The sequence below is a fragment of the Falco peregrinus genome, chromosome 1 (assembly GCF_023634155.1).
Source record: "Falco peregrinus isolate bFalPer1 chromosome 1, bFalPer1.pri, whole genome shotgun sequence".
NCBI lineage: Eukaryota > Metazoa > Chordata > Aves > Falconiformes > Falconidae > Falco > Falco peregrinus.
Window position 1 is genome coordinate 46,477,734 of NC_073721.1, and position 13,187 is coordinate 46,490,920.

The following is a 13,187-nucleotide window of genomic DNA, read 5'->3' on the forward strand; positions in this document are numbered from 1 at the left end:
ATATTTCCAAAGGTTCCTTAGTTGTGTTTTTTAAGGTGGTGGTTTGGAGGTGGAATGATCCTTTGAGATTCTTTCTACTGAAGTGGAGATCCCTTGGTAGATTAATTGCAACCTGCATGTTTGAAACAGCATTTAGAAAGTACCAGTGTAAGAATCCATTTAGCCTGCAAGCTGTCTTTTGGTTTACCCGGCGTGTGCTGTCAGGCAGGGCTTGTTCTCCTGGCCTTTCCTTCGCACAAGAAAAGAAAAAAACAAGAAGCGGAAAATTGCAGACGATAACAAGGCTGAAAATCAGTCTTTAAAGTTAATATATCTCAGAAGATTAGGTTTCTGTTTCGCTGTTGCCTTTACACAGAATATTCTCTGTTCTTGCTGTTCATTGTTCCGCAGGAATCTTCAAGAGCAACACAGCAGCATCAGGATGTGTCGCATTAGTAATTCAGTTACACAAACCCATTCGCTTCTGGTGTCTGCTGACTACAGAGGGTTTGGGTGTCACTGATCATGTTTAAACATCTTGATGTACCTTTGTGTGAGATGCCATGTGTTGGACACGTTGCAGGATTAGTAGCGGGTACAGGACAGAGGCATGTGTGAGCATGTCTTCCCTTCGTGCTGCCGCTGTTGCTCCTCTGCCCGGTGATCCTACTGCCCACCTACAGGGACATGGAGGGGTCACAAAGCTACAGGTGCTGTGTGACAGGTGTGGCGTGGAGACTGTTGAGGGAATTGTGCGTCGGAAGTGTGGGACTGGAAGGGTTCAGACAGACGGTTCCCTTCCAGGGACAATACCATACCTGAACTGGAACACTGTGCTTTGAATTATTGCCCTTTTCATTCTCCAAATTCATATTGAAGTGTAGGTCACCTCCCTGCTACATACCTTTTCAGAAAGGAGGGAGAGGATAGATGCTGCATGCGAGGTGGTGGGGGGTGTTGGTAGGTGGAAAGGCTGGTAAATATAAGGGGGTTAGGTAGCACCAGAGGTAGGAGAGTAGGGCACCTTCCTTTATGTGCTGTGCTCAGTTACTGGAGCAAACCAAGGGGAAGAAGGGCCATCTGTAGTACAATTTTACATAAACACCTGGCCGAACAAATAAGAGAGTAGAAATTCTAAGTTATGAAATGTTCATCTAGAGAAGACGATGCAGATTATGTCGGCAGGGTCTGGCCCTTCCAGCCTGAGGCGTCTGTGCGTGTCCCGGGCCCTGGCTGGGTTTGTCAGCAGAGGGTGCCAGAGACCGGCAAACTCCCTCACCGCTGGCAGCCTCCAAAGGGAAAAGCAGGTGTGACCCGCAACACCTTGTGTCCTGCAGCCAGCATCCTTCCGTGGGGCTGAGCGCAGTGAGAGCACCACCTCCGACACCAAGAAGCACCCTCGCAGCATTGCCCTGAGTTTCAGCAGTGACTTCAGTTGTGCTGGTTGCTTCCAGGATGAGTCTGCCAAGCAACTGAAGGTGATTGATGTGTAAGAAGAGCAAAATGAACAGGGAGAGCTTGGTGTGTGGGGTGGTACCCATTTGCATTGCTGGCAGAGCAGGGGGACTTCATGCTTAATTTGGAAAGGTAGAGGGAGATGGGAAAAGGCAGTGATCAGCAGCCACGGTCCCATGCTCTGATGTGTAGGCAGGAGTTTGGATCTGTGTGTGCTGCTGGCCTGCAGGAGCCTCAAGGTGGGAGTGATTTTCAGGTGTTGAGTCATTCTGGGAGCCTTTCAGAAGATGCTCAGAGCCAGCAGTGTGGTGGCAGAGGAGGCTACTGCCAGGCTTTTTTTTCTCTTGGTGCAGTGACCCTCTTCTGAGATGCTCTGTTGCAATTAGCTTCGAGGAAGCCTGACAGAAAACTGTCACCCAAGTAACTCTGGAGGTTGCAGGGATAGTTAGAAATCATGTAATGTATTTATTTCATCCCACCTATCCGTGACTCTTCAGATCTACAAGAAAAAAAGGCAAACTTTGTTCTCACTAAATGCCCTGGCAGGTACACCTACCCTGTGTGTGTGTCTGAGCTGCTTTCCTCTAGCTCACGCATGCCTTGGGAGTCACAGCGTCCTGCCTATGGGAGAGCTTTAGAGTACAATCATTGAAGCATCGAACTAAAAGGTCTTCCTAGGCTTTCCGAAACTGAAGTCCAAGCTGTGCATTTTTTTTTTCTTTTTTTTTTCTTTTTTTTCACCCTTTTGGAAAGGAGGACTCGTCTCATTTCAAGAAGTTCCATTAGGTTGTTTCTGCCTTCTGGAATAACCCTCCTTGCTGTGCCACTGCAAATTGAACAAAGTAGTGTGTCGCTGCATTAACTTCACTTGGATGCTGCTGGTAAACTGTTTACCCTGGCTGGAAGGGAAGCCGTGACCCAGCTGTTTGAAGTTGCTGCTTCTAAATGGAGGGTAAGCTCTACTGTCAGGAGTAAAACACACAGAAATTAGCCGCTGGCCTGTGACTTGCAGTCAGCTCTAGGTTGTGAAAGGCCAGGTGTGAACTTACTGGTTTCAAACATTGCCCCACATGGTTGGTACCTGCATGTGACGATTGTTTTATTCTTGGTATCCTGTTGATGATGGTGATGTGCTGGACGTTCTGCATGCATGCGGGAAGACATGTTCACTGGTGTACAGGGCTTTCTCGACGGGTTCAGGTTTTATTTATGCCTTTGGGTGTCACAACAATTTTCTTATTGATGTTAGGAACTTGGACAGGAACTTCCATTAAAAATACATTCTTGTCAAGCTGATGAGTTTTACCTTTGGGGGGGGGGGGATAGCCTTGATAATCTAACAGGCTTCGATAGACATCTGTTAATATTTTGTCAGCTGCTTTCTAGTTTTAATGTCAGAGCTAGCGAGGTGAAGGGTGTATGCTAGAATTGTGTAGCTCTGCTGGTTTGAGCCTTCAGCAGTTTCAGTGAATCTTATGATAATAATGCTATGAAATTAAATTACACTCGTAAATGATCAAAAACTAATAATTATTTAATAAAAAGTCCATTAAACTGAAGCAGAGAAAGAAGCATCTCCTTCTTAGAATGAACTCAAATAAAATCGGTTGATACAGAAGGTGGCTTTTAGCCTCAGGGTCTTCTCCTGGTCTGTTCCCGATAACACACTGGAGTGCTGGCTTCTGCTGTGCCGTGTTCCTGATGGTGCTGTGCAGCCCTGTCCAGATGGGAGCTCAGCAGCCCACGGGGTCTGCTGGAGCCCTGCCTGCTCCAGGGCCATGGTGGGCAGCTGAGGTTGCCTGGGCTTTTCACACAGGCTCACTGTTGCTGGTAGGCACTGGCTGACAGCTTCTGCTGCTCTTTGTTTTTAATTTTTCTTTTGTTTTTGCTGGTGTCGGTGCTTTTTTTTTCCTATGTCCTTATCACAGAGAAGTCAAGTTTCTATTTCTGGGTAGTTAAAGATTTATGTGATAAAGGAAAGACTGTAAAAATAGATAGAACTGCTATTTGCATTTCAGCCTGTGGTATGAAGAGGCCACAGGACTCTTCATTGCTTTTTCCCACTTTAAAATAACGTAGGCTACTGAGATTGCTTGTAAATAGGCTCAGTATGTAGGTTAATACGTGTCATGCTGCAGTCTGAGATGCTGTAATTCAAGCATGGAGCAGAAATGTTCGGTGGTGTAGCACAGCTGGTGCGTTACGAAGAATGAAGTGTTGGGTTGGTGGCTGATGAGAAGCTAAAAGCCAAGTCTGGCCCTAGAGCTGCTGTATCGAGTTTAAGTACAGGCTCCAAAGTCTGTAAAAGTCAATGAAAAGACACCCATAATCTTCAGAAAATGCTTTTGTTAGTCTGGGACTGCAGCTCCTTGACCCATACTCCAAAGTAATATTTTTTTTTTCTGCAGAGGGATCCGTAATGCTGGGTGTCTTTCGTTGCATGTGCCTGTATGTTCTGTAATAGTAAAGCAATAAAAGGCGGGTTGCAAAAATGTGAGATAGGCTTAAAAATCACAGTATGGAGAAACCTATAAATAAACATTGCTTCCTAGTATTTGTTGTCTTTTTTCTAAAACTTTAAATTACTCTCACTTCACATTTTCTAATCTTTTTCTATAACCAAGCAGAATAAAAACCTTCTTTTTGTTTTGGTGATGTTTTCTGAAGAGATAATTTTTTACACAGTCTCTTCACCCAGCTGCTGGGCTTTCAGGAAGGCACCAGCTATGGCAGGGCTTGAGATAATGGCACAGGATCTGACCCCACAGAGGGTTAACAAACGACCAGGAGAGAGATTTACTGCTTTTCTCAGCATGGCTCCAAAGCTGAGGGTTTAGGAGCCTCTTGTTCACTCCAGCCCTGTGATGGCCCTGCTTGAACTGAAATCACTCAAAAGGAAACGGGTGGCCTCCAGTTCCCTGTCTGGTGGTGGCTGTGGCCTCAGCTGTTCTGAGGAAGCAGGACCGTGAACTCTGCTTACACCATCATCTGAAAAAGCCTCTCCGTCCACCTGAATGTTACTTCACCTTTGGGAGAGTTATGGACTACAGGCAGGGGAGTTGTTGGACGTTTTCTAGATACTCATCCTTTTTGCTTCAGACCATGTGCATTATTCAGGATGGCAGGGTACAATCGTTAGCTCGTTTTGCTTAAATATGAAGCAACAAACTCCTGCATGGCACTAGTGTCAAGATCAAGAGCTCAACAGTGCACACACCCACTCTGAAGAAAAATCAGAAGTCCTTAGAGAAGCAGTTTGGCAGCTCTTTGCAGAACCCTTCTTGTTTAGCTGTTCCATGCTGGATTTCCTTACAGGGAATGCTTTAAACCAAGCAGAAGACGTCCCTAAGAGCAATTGCCTTCTAATGTGCCATTATTCACCACTGTAAACTGATCACAACATCCTGCAGGACTGAATATGTGGAGTTACGTTCTGCCTCTGGACACACTTGATTTAGACCTAAGTGGGGCTGACCTAATAGGAAAAAAACGCAAGCTTGATCCTGACTACAAAAATAGCAGGCAAGGAATGACAGAATAGCCTTTTAAATGAAGAACAATTGAATTTAATATTAATTCCTAAATTACTCTCGTACGATGTAAAAAAAGCAAAGCTTGAGGGTTTTGGTCTTGGGTCTGCTCTCAAGGCAACTGGCAGGGGGCAGCTAGCCCTACCTGATGTGCCCATTAAAAGCTCCTGTAGATGTATGTGTGATTCCAGGATGTTGTGATTGAGGGTTTGGTTCCCTGCCCCTGAAGAGTCAGTCCTGCTGGAATTGATATGCAAAGACATTTAAAGGGAGTATAAAAGAAATCTTGTCAGAGGTCTGGGAATCTGCCCAAGTGCGTGTTTGTGTCAGTTACTGTGGTGGGGTCTCGCAGGACGCAACCTGGAAAGCCATTGCTTGCAAGTGGGGAAATTCTTCTCCTTTGCCCAACTGCTGAGCAGAGCCAAATTCTTCAGAGTCCTGGACCATGAACTTGCCATTTCAGTGGGTTTGTGTCCTCGGACAGATTGCAGATGAATTACAACCCCTGTTGTTCTCTGGGAGACTAATAGGGTAAATTGTGTTTAGGCTAAAACATATTTGTTCCACTTTTAGTATCTTCCCCCCAGCCCTGCGCTTTTCCCACCCCCACCGCCCCCCCCCTTCTCCTTAGTTAAAGACCTTAAGGAAAGTGAAGGCCTTTTGCTAGTACAACATATTGAGGTTAATTCTGACCCACTAGATCACAGCTGCTTGCAATTAGCAGCATGGCATGAGTTGCTATCAAAGATGACCCTTCACAGAGCCTGGTAAGAATATAAACCTTTTGAATCCCCCTCTGAGTGGCATACACCTCATGCTGAACATGGGATAGATGTTTTTGAAGTTAGATACCATCTTCTGAAGAGCAGGAGGCTATTACTCTGGGGCCATCCAGATGCGCTGCTTGTTCTGTGTCATGTCCTGCTTGATTGTGCCTTACTTAGACTGCTGCTAACAACAAAAAACAATATACTGATGTGTACCTTTAGCTTGTTGTACAGTAACTTAAATCACTTGTTATTGCTAGTCCATTTGTATTTTTCTAAGCATTTGTGTTCCACCAGCACACTCAGAGTGAGTACTCTCGAGGGGGAATTTCCTTCCTGATAAACAATTCTGCAATGTGATTCAGCAGGAAGGATGTGGTGGTTAAGGCACTGGACTGGGATTTGGGAGACATGGGTTCTGTTCCCAACTCTACCACAGTCAAGATGTGATGAGTGGAAGGGCAAGCAAACAAAGAGGAGGAGCTGTTTAGCTATGGCAAAAACATACTTTCACGTGGACTGTTTGTCCAGTTTGGAGGTTAGATAGGTCTGGCTTTTTGTTTGATTCATCAAGTAAACAATGTTAGAGACTCCTGTTTGTGCAATTGAAACCTGAAAGCTAATCTTGACCTATTCCAGGAATCCAGCTGTTGTTTTAAGTACATGTTGCTTTAACTTGCATGAAATTTCAGATGCCACTTTTCAGTGTTTCTTGGTTTACCTAATTCACCAATTTACCATTTAGTTCTCTGATCTTCAAGCAATATGCTGTGGCTTCTGTGCTAAGTTGTATATGCACACAGTTTCTCCCCTGTCTGTCTTAGATTCAAAGGCAACAGACCACACACAAGATATTTCCTTTGTCATGCAGGGTAGAGTTCCTACAGTTTGATAGTAATGCTACATTCTTTCATTTCAGAAGCGAGAGCTTGGGGTACCAGCTCTGAGTTGTAGACCTCGAAATTCAGCATCCTGATTGGTGCTGCCTTTGGGAGGATGAATCAGGACAGTGACTCAAGTGATCAGCCCCGTGGTGAGTTTTATGCTTGTCCAAGTCTTTGTATATCTTCTCCTGTTCATTCAGAATGGTTTGCTTTCTGTTTATTTTCCTTACTGCTATTGGAGGAGAGTGCTGAGTCACAAATACAGCAAAACCCATGAATGTAACACTAAGTTGTGTGCCATGAAGGTTACTGCATCCTTGAGGTTTCCAGGTCCACATCTAGATATCTGCATTCTTAGAACTGTACTCCAGGTTAAAAATTTTTATAGCAATTGTTTTTATAACTTCTCACCAATTCAGCATAACACATGATTTTTATTACTGTGTGTTACACAATTCATTCAGATTTTATTCGTAGTTTAGTTGCTTTGTGAATTGCTTTTGTAATTGCTTTGCCCTATAAAGACCTGTGGAAGATGTGCGCATGTATCATGTATGTCCCACGAAGTTTCACTGTCAGGAGGGTCCTTGCCGGAGAGAATAAATGGACAGGAATTTGATACTTGTTCTGCCTCGGTCCTGCCATAAATTTCCTCTCCTCTTCCATCCCCATCTTTGGTTATTGGAATTCAGTATCATCTAGTGCTTCTGGCAGTTTTTGCGAAGGAGAAGGGCCGGGGAGACATGTAAGCCAGCAGCAGTGCCTGACAGCCTTGCAGGCTCTTGCACAGCTGTGTGCTTTTTTGGATGTGTAAAGGGGCATTCTTAGTTCTGACGTGAGGGCTATTTTTTGACAGTTTCCATTGTTCCCCACTCTTTATTAATGGGTGAGGTCTTTTTGTCTGATTCCTTTTTCAGAAATAGAGGCTGTTATGAGAGCTGTCTGCTCACGGTTTTGGGGATTTTTCCTTTGTTCTCAAGAGTCCTGAGAATTTCTTCCTCCCTTTTTCAGACTTGCTTGGGCAAACTCATCCAGGCAGTATCTGACTGAGGGGATTGCTAGGATGTCCCCTTGCTGGGATAGCAAGGAAACTGGTCCTTATTGCCACAGCCCTTGTGTCATGCGCTCACTGTCACAGTCCATGTGGCTGTAGGTAGAGCAAGTCAACTTGGGTCCACTTGAGTTTGGGGCTCTGAACATCTGGCTACACTAAAGATCTTGCTGTTGTCTATCGTTTTGAACTTGGGAGTTCAAGAATGGAAAATTTTAGGAAAATTCCTCTGGTAGCATGGAGTATCTATTCTGTAATACTCTGCAGGTGTTTTCATTACTGTGAACAGGTGATGATTACATGTCAGGATGTCATGCAGATTCAGGAATCATCCACAGAAGGACCTAGAGTCTAGGTCTTTGGAAGAAGACATTCAAGGAAAGTCTGTATAACACAAACCATCCTGGGTGCTTGCGAGAAATGTATGAATCGCATGGTCAGAATATTCATAGATGGCTCGTTGCAATGTTATTTTTTATAGGGGTAATAAGCATTATGCTTTGAGTTTAGATCCACTCTCTAAAACAGGCACAGGAATGAAGCTGTCCAGAGGGACACATTTTCAATGTACTGCTTGTGCGGATTTTACGTCCTCTGTTGAAGTGCTTAGTACTGGCTACTTTTGGAGTCAAGATATGGGGTTAGGCAGGTGTGATCCACTGATGATTTATATCTTGGTTGAAGATACCTTCAGGGATCTTCAAATCTGGACCTCTATTTGTTCACCTTCAAGCAGCAGCCTTTTGTAGCCACCTATTAAGTTTCGCATTGCCAGTTCGTTTCATTATCTAAGCCTTGCTACCACTGCAGCTATACTTAGAGAGGAAGGATATTATAATCTTGTGAAAGATTAAAATATTTTTACTGTAATCCAGCTGGAAGGGTAGCACTTTTCTCAGGGTAAGAGACAGCCAAGGTTTTCCCATTCTGTCCTCCCCTTGTATACAGGAAGGAAGTGCTGGCAAAGGCCCCCTCAGCTTCCTGTCGACTTCGGAGCACGTTTCCAGACACAACCTTCTCTACCATCCATCACCCGCACAGCCAAACAGTCACGGCAACGCCAACGGGAAAAACACACGTCTTGCATAAACACTTCAGAGGCAGCAAACCACTGGGATCTCAGCACAAGGCAGTTTGATCTGTAGGCTGCATCTCACAGCAGGTCACTGGGGATTTTCTTCCCCTTCCCTTTATGATCAAGTATCTCAGTAATGAAAATTCCCATTTGAAGAAGCATCTTAAGAAAGAAAAAAAGGGGAAAAAGAAGGAAAAGGGCTGATGTTTAGTAAAGAAACTACTGTGCTGACAGGTTGTGGAGCCTGAAAATGAGAAAACCCAAGGAAATGACCGGAGATGCATTCTGGTCCAGAGCACCGCAGGGTGATGTATCTGGCCACAGGGGAAGGAAGTAGCTGTTGTCTGCCATGACAGAGGTTTCTGTCCGGTCTTCAGGGTAGGGCAGTGGTGAGGCAAACACTATCCGTGGTGCCTTAAAGACAGGGGAAATAAATATGGGGGAGGCCTTACCTTTAAATGAATCGCCTTTGCTGAATATGATTCTGTGATTCTTTCCAAAAAAAGGCTCAAAACTGAACTGTGATCTCTTTCTCATATTACTCATTTTCTCTTAATGCTGCATTACAATACTTAGGTAATATTTCAAATTTTTTAACGATTCCTTAAAAGACCTTTTTGATTTTATTTTTATCAGTATGGTTTTAGTATTCTTGCCAACTTTGAGCTGGGAATTTCATTTTGATTCTGATAGCAAAAGCCTACAAAGGTTGGCTGTTAAGAAATGATGAGCACTTACTGAAATGCTCTCAAGATCACTGTGTAAGCCTGTTGTACAACTGGACATGACAGAATATCAAGAGTTTGACTTGATGGAGAAATGACTTTTCCATATTTGAGGCTTAATTTTCCTTGTACAGCTAACCTGAATGCTTTATGTGTAAGGATGAGCGCCTAGGTTAGTCTTTCTGGGTGTGGGCATCCACACACACAGAGCCCTGTCTGCATTACCGTGTTCTCACTCAGTATGTTCTGGTAGGTATTTTGCAAGACATCCTATTGTTCTTTGGCCTGAAATACTCCAAAGCTACCTCCTGGTAGGTTGTGTCCAACAGCAAGAGGACTGGTTTGTACTTGGGAATGGAAGGAGGGGGATGGAAAGACTGTCAACCACCAAAGATACTGTGCCTGCCCTCCTTGGTTCGAATTGAGGCTGCCCTTGTTGAATTGTACTGTGTGTTTGAGCCCACACCTCAGGGTCAACTAAGCACATCGGCTTGTGAATTAGTGTGGTGTTAAAACACCTCCAAGACTTTCCTGTTTGGGTCATTGGAGAGCTTGGGGTAACATTCAAGTCAGAGTCCAGCGTAATGGTAAATTTAAAACTTACCCTGAAATTTCAGCAATTGCTCACAGTGTAAGAAAATAATGTTTTGTGGGGTTACATTTTTCTTGAATTAAGTGGCACTACAGGATTCTGTCAACCTTTCCTCTGACTTTTCTCTCTGAAAAAGGCTACTGTCAATAATTTCTGCAGCATGACGATCTTTGTAGCGTGCCCAGTGTACTCAGTGTCAAAATAGTATTTACTCAAGGTTATGTTTTAGTAAAGTTGAGATGAAACTTGAATATGAGTGTAAGCTCTAGAATTAAAGAACGAGTGTGTTGTTTTAATGATAAGGTTTTTAGGCTAGAGCTGTGGAAGTAATTCGTAAAGGCTTTCCAGAAGCAAACTGCATACTACTGAGATCTGCCTGCTCTGACCTTATCTGCATACTGGCCGATGTGGTGGTTCTATTTGTAACACATCTTGCAGTGCAGTTTTTGGTTTTATACTTTTTTTACCACGTAAAAACCAGTGTGTAACTCTTAACAGTCTTGATAAGCAGAAAATACTCCCCAGCTCCATGCTGGCTACCTGCATGAGCACCTCATCTGCCCAGCCAGATGTGCCTTTCTGTGGTTATTTAATTCCTTTGCTGTTTCACATTTTCATTGTCCTTTGTCTGGGGTTGCAACAGGCATGGGGTGGGAAGTAAGCTCCTTAAATGCCTTTACTATACTCTTTGGGCCAGAAGTTATTTCTTATTTAAGGTCTTTACAGAATGCAGTATTATGGAGTCCTCATATAAAATCTGAAGGTATTTTTGAAATGCTAACAACTATTTTTAAATCTACCAGAAATGCTCATGCATAACACCAACTGAAAAAGAAAAGAAGGTAAAAGTTACTGGGGATGGGAATGATAATAAACAGCAGTAACAGCTGTATGTTTCTGAAAACAATAACAAAAGCAAAAAAACTTACCCATCAGGGCAATGGCCTAGAACTAGGAAAAGTCAGGTTTCCCCACTGGTCAGGGCTCAATGTAGGTGTTGTCAATTGAAGTTGTTAGCTTTAAAAAAAAAACAACCAAAAGGCAAAACTCAGCAACCTAGTTTTAGGTCCTGCCTTAGACCTGAAGTCCCCAGACAGTTTGTGGCATTTGGCAGTCTCATTTCCCTGTTTTGTGAAAGTATTAATCTTCCCCTTTGTGAAGCTGCTTGACTGTACATGGGAAAGTGCTCACATTAACAGCATGCAAAATTTCTTAATTTCCTTCTAGAAAATAATTTATTATGTCTTCGCTTGTCCCGGCCATCCTGTTTGGAGGAAAAAGACATCACTCTAACAGGCAGCGGGTGCAATTCTGTTTAGTCCCTACATGCACTGATCTCTTATTTATTTTATTAATCTAATTATGCACTGTGACAGCAATGGGTTAAAAAAAAGAGACAGGACTGTGATTTGTTGACAGTGTCCCTTTTAAGTACAAGAGTGCCAACTGGAAATCAATCCACCGCATGCTAGCCGAGCAATGTGAGGAACGCGGGACGGCAGTAATATGATCAGATTTGCTGAAACCACCGAGCAAAAGTGCTGCTGCGCTGGGAGAAGCTGTGAGCGGCGGAGGTGTTTATTTCAAGAGACTGCGGCTAGGAGGACTGGTAATTCTCAAAGAAGTGAAAGCAGGCAGGGACTTGCGAGCCCCTTCTAACATGTGCTAGTGGCTGTCATGGTTCATGGCTCAAGGGAAGACAAGTCCTCAAGACTGCCAAAGTCTCTGAAAAGTCTAAGAAATAGGCTTGTGATAGTAAATCGCTGTGTGACTGAGAAGAATTATGTTCAGAGTGGACTTGTGGTCATACAACAAACTGATAGATAACGAAGAAGTTTTCTGTGAATTGCCTGCTGGTCTCTACATTCCTTTTTGTGAAAAGGGATGGAGTATGAGAGCTGTTTCCTCCCCCTTTGGTTCTTTCACATAAATCTAGTGACGACAAGGGTCAGGTTAAATCCAACAGTCCCAAACAACTTTCACAAATTCTAGCAAGGTCCAGGTAAAAAAACATTGGAGGAAAAACATACTGTGAATTCAAACAAGCACTATTTATGAGAAAGGCTGGGAGTGAAACTGTGTCCTACAACCCAGGACCACGTTACTGCCTCTCAACGCCTGTTACCATGCAGCACCTTGAAAGGTTACAGGGTTTCCTGCATCCTTCTGTCCCTGGCTCCACAGCCCTCACTCGCTAGGCAGACGTCCTCTTTGCAACCTTGACAAGAAGCTGCAGGGATGTGTGCTCTGGAGGAGCAGAGCGGGTTGCCTGCAGCACGTAGCCGCAGATCTTCTCACCCAAGTTGTCTGCCCCTAAACAAAAGGGTTTGGGAGTAAAAACACAGCCTCCATTTGTGTGTAGGGAGGAGGAAGGGCTCTGCCACTGCAGGGATTCATTTGTGGTTTAGTGGGAACTGTGAGGCAATAGAAACGTCCTGCTCAGGGTCTAAAGCAGTGTTTGCTATGTGTGTGATTGTACGTTCTTTTAAATTAAACTATTTTGCAAGCACTTCCTTCCTGCATTTCTCAGAAGGAGGGAGGGGGGTGTGCAAAGAATGTTTAACTGCCTTTGACGGAGGAGGAAAACTGAAGAAAACAAGAGATGCAGTCCTAACTACTGACCTTTTACTTGAGCTTGGTGATGTTTTTCAGCAGCAGAGCCTCCAGGGAGTAACAGCATCCTCCTTGCTATTGTGCTGCCTGCCCAAAAAGGGGGCTAAAGTTCAGCTTTTATGATGTTCTCACTCTGGGCTTGTGGGAAAAAGGCCACATTCCCTTTCTTAGGTCATACGAGTGCAAGAGATGACAGAGTCCTACAGTCTAACCCCAGGGCATTAGGCCAGTTCAGAATGAGACTCGGATAGACAGCTTGGTAAATATGCAGCCAGCTTTTTCTCCTTACGGAGATTCACAGCAGGTGGGAGGGTAATTTACATTGTTAAATTAAAAGGCACTGATTTATTTTATGTTGGTGTGTTATTGTTTCATAAAAGCACATGGGTTGCCATTACTTGTAATGGACTCTTGCACTTTATTGTTAAGTACTCCTTTTCCACTTTGGTTGACAGTTACTGGAAATTAATGTTATCCACTAGATAAAAAAACAAGAGGCAAATAAGCATAAAACAA

At 43.9% G+C, this 13,187-nt stretch overlaps 1 protein-coding gene across 12 annotated transcripts in view; it reads left to right on the forward strand.

The window, feature by feature from the left end:
- EXD3 (exonuclease 3'-5' domain containing 3) overlaps window positions 1–13,187 on the forward strand; it is a 290,762-nt gene that overhangs the window by 58,408 nt on the left and 219,167 nt on the right. For 10 of the 12 annotated variants that reach the window (XM_055805397.1, XM_055805404.1, XM_055805412.1 and 7 more), the window contains exon 3: window positions 6,651–6,764. In XM_055805397.1, coding sequence (XP_055661372.1) covers window positions 6,728–6,764 — 37 coding nt within the window. In that variant the 5' untranslated portion in view covers window positions 6,651–6,727. Of the gene's footprint in view, window positions 1–1,346; window positions 1,458–2,187; window positions 2,387–6,650; window positions 6,765–13,187 lie in introns of those variants that run through there. The other 2 variants (XM_055805354.1, XM_055805362.1) reach the window with 2 other exon arrangements.